This window comes from Pyrus communis, chromosome 17 (genome assembly GCF_041283825.1).
Source record: "Pyrus communis isolate YQ-2024b chromosome 17, ASM4128382v1, whole genome shotgun sequence".
Lineage (NCBI taxonomy): Eukaryota > Viridiplantae > Streptophyta > Magnoliopsida > Rosales > Rosaceae > Pyrus > Pyrus communis.
The window spans coordinates 18348022-18355620 of NC_142581.1; the positions used below are offsets into that span (position 1 = coordinate 18348022).

Genomic DNA, 7599 nt, shown 5'->3' on the forward strand with positions numbered 1-7599 from the left:
GATCTTCTCGTCGGGCTTGGTGGCGTCGACATGCTGTTGTTGACGCAATCGTCCTCGATCATGTGCTTGATGGTCTGCGACTCCAATGCCATCACCTCCTTGACCTCGAACAACTCGCCATCCGAGCTCTTGAAGGTGAACTTCTTCGACGATGACGACATGGTTGGTGACGGTGAGACTTGAGATGAGTGACTGGTGAGATTGGGTTATTGCTCCAATCCTCGCAGCGCCAGCAATCGTCAATTGATTGGGTTGACAACAAGGCACTGACTTTGGAAAAAGACGGAATCGAATTCGAGGACTCGAGTTGAGTGACAAAATCGAGGTCGAGGACGAGGAAACCTAAAACTAATGATTAAGATTAGATGGAGAGATGATCTCTTCAATCTCGCATGTCCATTTCAATCACAGATGGGCCAGTCCGGGTACTCGCGGTTCCTATACTTCAAGAACCGGCTAGAATCGAAAATTACAAAGGCCCGACCGAACCCGCCCCGTTTCTCTTTTTTAAAATTAAGAACCGGCCCGTACCCGCCCCGAACCTTGATTACCTGCCCCGACCTGCGATTCCTATACTCGTTTGCCCACCCCTAGGTTAGGTTGTTGCGTTGGGGACAATGATTTTGCACCTTCAACAAGCCTTTTTCAACTCACCAAGGGAAAAGAGAGGTTGACCCTACCAACCTTTGACATTATTAAACAACCTCATTAATTTATGGGAATTCTCGCTCCTTCTTTGCTATTTTATTTTTTTAAATAAAACTTATGATTCTCATATGAGGAAGAAGAAGCTTATCCGAGGAAATTGTAGAAATGAGTCATTAATTTTAACTCAATTAAAGTAATGGTCATTCAATTAAAAATTTATGATTATTGATCTCTTAACTCATAAAAACGTGCAATTATGGTTCTTTTCTTCAACTCCGTTAGAACTTCTATCAAAATAAGTTACGTGACACACATGTGAAGCTTAATCAAGGAGGAAATATAGAAAAATCAAATGAGAAAAATTGTAGCAATAGTCCATCAACTTTAACCCAATTAGAGAAATAGTCCCTTATAACCCTCGATGAACCTCCTTAAAACCCTATATGTATTTTGGACCCTGAAAATTACTCCATTTTACAACAATTAAAGAAGTAATACTCATGAATTTATAATTTAGAGACCAATACTAACGGATCTTCATCGTCCAAATGAAAGAGCTTAGATCAAATATTCGAATTTATGGAAACAAATCCCTTCCCTCTCTTAACTTAGATTGGTTGGGGCAAGACTTGATTCGTAAGTTTAGCTTCCTTAATTTGTCAGTTGGAGGTTAACTTAAGCAACTAGCTTACATACAAGGCTCCCTAAAACCATGAGGGGATCCATTTTGACATCCCATAACTCCTAGTCGTAGAATACAAAAAGCTCCCCATATGTACTTACTTAGGAGTTAGGACCCGTTTTACAACCATATACTTTCTCACATCTCAAGTAGAAAAAGTGAAAAATAAAACGTAAAAACTAAATGGTCATCAAACAAGCAAACATGTCCCTATCATCCAAGTTTTTGTTTTCATGCCATCTCCTTCATTTCTCCCACCACCTCCCTTCATCATTCTCCATTCCTCATTTTTCTCATCTACTTTTCTTCTATTTCTAGCACGCACAAAAACGCTAAAATTTGAAAACAAAATAGTTACCAAATGAGCTGGCTTAGGTACCACTTGTAGAACACTATCAAACGATCCCTATAAGCCTGGTAATCTGCATATTGTTAAGGGTGAAGTGCTGATTTAGTCCCTGAATTATCATCTTAGTGAAAATTAGGTCCTTGAACTATTTTTTAGGTAAAATAAGTCCCTAAATTCATTAAAAATTGGTAATTTCATCCCTACTATTATATTAAAAGCTATTTTATCCAATTTTTCGTCAACTTAAGTCACTTGAAACATTTTAGAGTATAATACTGTCATTTTCTCCCCTATAAGCCCTTAACATTTCATATAAATTGTGAATCTAACTCCTAATTTACCTTCCAAAGTTAACTCCATACACTATTTCTTTGTGTAAAATTACCAATCTACCCTCCAATGTGTATCACATGCAAGTAACTTGACTTAAATTGACAAAAAATTGAATAAAGTAGCTTCGAATCTAATATTAGGGATGTAATTGGCAAATTTTTATAATTCAAGGACTAATTTTTCTGAAAAAATAGTTTAGGGACCTAAGTTCACCCTATTGCTAATGCCGGATGGCCAAATCCAAACAGTCACAGAGAAAAAGTATGAATTGCTGATGCTATTGTAAGAAATCTTCTGACTATTCATGCACGCAAATAACCTAAGCTTAAAACCTCTGGAATAAATACACGATCAAAATTTCCAAAAAGAGGATACAAAAAATACATGATTGTGTTGAGATACAGATTAAGGTGTTGACAGAAGATAATAACTAGTATTCAGATTGCAGAAGCAGGCTTTACCTTCCCTTGCAGAAACTGCAAGATATGTTCACGTTTCCAATTGTCGATTCTGTGACAGAGATAAAATAATAAGTTCTTAGAAACGCGACTTTTCCCATAAGGAATACCAATGATGATAAATTTATAAGCAAGAGATTATAGATGTGCATGGCCAGGTTCAGGCAACATTCAAATGGGCCGTCCATATTTTGAGAAACCTTGTGAAAGAAAATTAGAGGGTTGTGTCCACTGTTTCTATGTGAATGATAAAAGGATGCTCACCTTATTGTTTCCTTATGTTCGCCTGCATCATCTAGCAAGATCAACTTTGGTGGAGAATTGAAAATGTATTGGACTTTGACCGAAGGGAACCGATCCTTCTCTTCTTCAATAAAGCCAACAATTTCGGGATAGAAAACCAGTTTCCTCATGCAGACTTCCAGTATAGCACCAGAATACGTGATCTGTAGTTATAAACAGTCATATTAAGCATTTCCTTATCTATTAAATAAATGTTAAGAGAGAGAAGCCTCCGATGGAAACTTACAATTTGCAGAATTAGGTAATGTGTACCAATGGATAACATTTTTATAGCATAACCCTTGGAATCAAAATTCTCAAAACATCTAAAGTTGCCCTAACATGTCCTGAGACTCCTGACATTAAACTAGAAAGTCTCATGCAACTATAACTGATGAAATCAACAATCCCTAGCAAGTCTCAGAGCCAACAGGATATCGGCAGATTAAAATATAATTTCAAATTTGAGCAATCATCGTGTGTATAAATTTACTTACCTTTGTCATTGAATCATCGGAATCCTCAGTGCAACATTTCATACAGTCGGATACCAATTCTGCAGTCAAAACTAGGACTTCAGTAAGCTTGTTTGTGCCTTTTTTTTTTTTTTTAATAAAGAAACAATTATATTAAAAAAAGGAAAGCAGCAGAAACAACAGAAGGAGTGGTCAAGTAAACCACCCGAAACAGAAAATGGAAAGAGAAAGAGACAACTCCACAGAGCTGAAGAGCACCCTAACATAAAGTCACAAACTAAAAGGAAGCTGCCTTCCAATCTACTCAAATTAAGAAGAGGGTAATTCCCCTAAACTCACAAGACACAGAAACCGGGAGGGCTGAAAAAAACCTCCGCAAAACCAGCTCCTGCATAATCTACCTAAACCCTTCCATTTATCTCCATCCAAACCACCCAAAACTTAGTGAAAATTATCCAACCCAGCATCACCTTCACTTTATTACCCTTCCAAACCAAAGGTGAGATTCACTAAGCAGAGAGAGGCAGTCCCTTGGAATTATGCAGTACCCATCTCCCTAACCAGCTTCAACCACAAGCCCAATGTCATCAGACAATGAAGAAAGATTGATCAACAGATTTCAAATCTAACTTATATAAGATACACCAATAAGGCGACAAGCGGTAAGAGCGGTGCCTTCTATGAACCATGTCACAAGTGTTAACCTTGACACGGGCAATTATCCAACATCTTTACTTTAGGTGGAGCTCTGGATTACTATACCATCCAATAGTAAATAAAGAGTTTCATTGCCGTGATTAGCAATGAAACTATAGTGAGATCTGTAAGAATACCTTGACAATTTCCTTGAATCCATCATAGAAGGGTGGAAAATGATATTTTCCAGCAATCTCAAAAAAGGGATGAAGATTCTTCCACTTCCCTTTCGATTCTCCTGAAGCAAAATTTCCAGTTCATCCATCCACTGGAAAAATCCACAACACTAGAAATGGCCATATTACGACAACCGGTATACTGTAATACTGTAGAGATTGGAACTGAGATTTAAAGGTAGAATTTCCCAACCACTCATATTCCCAAAACTTATTTCTATCAACATGTTTGCGCAACAAAGTGGCATCTTGTAATGAAAGAGTCGTAACCACGAGATCTCTCCTTCCAAGGGCTTGGACAAATGCAAGTGATCTCCAAAAAATGCAAGTGATAGTGATGTCTTATAACGCAAACACCATTAGGAATGGCCACTAATTACATCGTCTTGCCACTTAGTTCCATGATCATCAGCTATGCAGTTGTATTTACATTATTCGGTATGGAATATCGATGGAATTCAAGACTCAAATATCTTTTGGTGCTCCTAATATCTATGTCCTTAATTGCTACAAATGATAATTGCCAAAGTTGGGAACCTGAATAAATGGAGCCTCCTCTTCAGATCACAAATTCCTTCCCATAAAGTCAATAATTGCCATTTGTCAGTGCTAAAACTCTCAGACTTTGTTCTATGATTGCACCAATCAATGTTTGCTAACCTAAACACCTCCTAAACAGTCACTCTTTTTTTTTTTCTTGGGACAATTCCTAAAGACTCACTCTAATTTGGATTAAAACACTTCAAACCCCATCAACAACAACAGCAATTCACACAACCAAAATATACAACAACAACAAAAGTAAAGTGTGGGAATTTGAAAAAGAAAGAGAAAAAGCGAGGAGAATTGGATTGGATGGGTAACCTTGATCTTTGACATACTCAGCCAAACTGTTACAATCAGAGCACAAAGCGAGACCTGTGAAACCAAGATTCTCGCATTTCCTTGTGCTCAGCCGCTCTTTCGATGCACCGGAGGCTACTGCCACCGTGAGCACCACCAACATAGCCGCCATCAACGCTCCCATATCTCTTCCTTCCGAGCTCACGAGTCTCACGGTCTCTCCTCCCAAGACTCAAAGCAAAAACAAAACGATGGTCTTGCTCTTGGTCTGGGCGAGCCTTGGTTCGTTCTGGGCTTTAGAGTATCCACAGGGGCTAAAAAAGTGATCGATATAGCCCATTCAAGAGCTCTTAAGAATTTTTGGGATTTTATAAAAGAATTTCATGTTATATTTATTTTTATAGAGTAATTGATTAAGCGATGATTTTTTTTTTTCTTAAGTTGATGTTTAGATGTAATATCTTAAATTTTTTATTTTTTTATTTGTATGAACCTTTCAACCTAAAGTTCAAATTATGACAAAGTTAGATTTCATCATTTATGAATCGTTCGTTGGATTAGATTATCTTATCTCTATCTATTATGTTGAAAGAAGCTAACTCTCATTTCGTCATTTGAAATGATTTGATTTTCACGTATAATCAATTTACCTAGCACTAATTGATAAATTAGTATCATACAATTTTGAAAAAAATTATTTGAAAATTTCGCCCACTAATGGCCATGAACGTTAAATCAATTTGAAAATTTAATTCTTATGGAATTTAAAACAATCATTAGTTACCCAAAGTGAAAGAAAAATAAGAAAGAAAAAAGATTTTAAAAAAATAATAAAATGGGAGTACAAGTGTATTCGTAAGAAGAGGGAGAGTGATAGAATTTTGCTCACATGGGTTGCTACTTTTTTGTGGGACTTTTTGGGCTAGATGTAACCTAATTTTATGTTATCCAAGAAAAGAAATTACTAACTCCAGTGGCTGATCTAGACCCATTTTTCGGCTCATTGGGGATAAAATTTCTCGCTAAGGCTTGAAATATAGTAGCTTCATGGAGGATATAGCCCCCATTGGAGATGCTCTTACGCACCACAAAGAAATATTTCCGCAACGAAGGAAAAACATTTTTGACATATAGCTTACGTAATGGCCAATCCCAAGAAATCGCCAAATTAAGAAGGGTGCAAATGGTAGCGGGTTTAACCACGGGATTTAATGTCTCGGCATGACGTTCTGTGCTACTAAAATAACATGGTGTCTTGTGCCACTAAAATAAGAAGGTGAAGTGCCGATTTAGTCCATAAACTATCACTTAAGTGAAAATTAGGTCCTTGAATTATTTTTTTCGGTAAAATAAGTCCCTAAATTCATTAAAAATTGATAATTTCATCCTTACTATTATTTTCAAAGCTATTTTATCTAATTTTTCATCAACTTAAGTCACTTGACACACTTTAAAGTGTAATACCATCATTTTCTTGCCTTTAAGCCCTTAACATTTCATATAGGTTGCGAATCTAATATCTAATTCACCCTCCAAAGTAAACTCCATACACTAGTTCTTTATAAGAAAATTACCAATCTACCCTCCAATGTGTATCACATGCAAATAACATGACTTAAATTGACAGAAAATTGAATATTGTAGGTTTGAATCTAATAATAGGGATGTAATTGGCAGATTTTTATAATTTAATAACTGATTTTTCTGAAAAATTAGTTTAAGGACCTAATTTTTACTCAGGTGATAATTAAGGGACTAAATTGACGGTTCACCCAAATAATAATGTAAACAAAAATTCAAGCTTGTTACATTTGAGGGCCACTTGTTATTTTCAAGCTTCTCTACGATTATGAATAATTAACTTAAATTCATTTAGTTAATTATTCCATCTCCTGATTAATCATAATTAATTGTTTCAACCCACTTTTGTAATCTTAGCTTCCCAATAAGGTGTGCGATCCACTAGGTTTTAACCGATGAGGAAGTAAGAGCGATTAATCTCCAATAATCCGTATAGCGAACTTAAAACCTTTTTAGTTCTACCCTTATTGTGAATCAGATTATCCATTTCACAAGTCTTACTAACCATGTGTAACACCTAGCTAACTATATGTTATGGTGTTCAAGTCGATATGGAATAAGGATACATAGAACCTATATAGTTTGGAATCACAGTATAATAGTCATTCTCTACTACAATACTTTCGTTCACATTTATAAGTATAGATGATTAATGCCAAACCCTTTTGGTGATGAAAATAACACCAATGTAAACTGTTTTGCTCGTATGATCCCTTTAAGGCAATGAGTTTTTGCATATGGAAACATAAGTGTGCACTGATCTTTTCGAAATTACCAATATCCACTCGATAGTTTCAACGTTCGAGAATAGTTTTAGGATAAACACATAAGATAATGGTCTCAATAACTTTACTCATTAAGTTACTTCCTTCTTATGTATGAATTATCTATACAATCTCATTGAAGTTGTCCATGGACTCACCCAAAAGATTTCTATATGGTTTAGTTGATGTATGGTGATCTTGCCCGGTGATGAGCTCATGAACTATCATGGTATTGTTCGAAATATATAGTTTATCAACTAGTTGATTGTTTTTAGGACATACCTCTAACAACTACATATTTCTCTTAGAAA

At 36.0% G+C, this 7599-nt stretch overlaps 1 protein-coding gene across 1 annotated transcript; it reads right to left on the bottom strand.

Annotated features, from left to right (window-relative positions):
* Positions 1-2332: 2332 nt before the first annotated feature.
* Positions 2333-5299, bottom strand: LOC137708883 (uncharacterized). Its single transcript, XM_068448043.2, has 4 exons — positions 4965-5299; positions 3250-3308; positions 2735-2916; positions 2333-2522 (listed from the first exon to the last, which is right to left on the bottom strand). The coding sequence occupies exons 1-4, from the start codon at positions 5125-5127 to the stop codon at positions 2450-2452; spliced, it is 477 nt and encodes a 158-aa protein (XP_068304144.2). The 5' UTR covers positions 5128-5299; the 3' UTR covers positions 2333-2449.
* Between the last annotated feature and the right edge of the window lie 2300 nt (positions 5300-7599).

Coding starts and splice junctions, on each gene's coding strand:
- LOC137708883 (XM_068448043.2), bottom strand. CDS start 5,127: ATGGGAGCGTTGATGGCGGCTATGTTGGTGGTGCTCACGGTGGCAGTA. Junction 3,309..4,964: donor TGAGTATGTCAAAGATCAAG/GTTACCCATCCA, acceptor TTTTGACTGCAG/AATTGGTATCCGACTGTATG. Junction 2,917..3,249: donor CCGATGATTCAATGACAAAG/GTAAGTAAATTT, acceptor TTATAACTACAG/ATCACGTATTCTGGTGCTAT.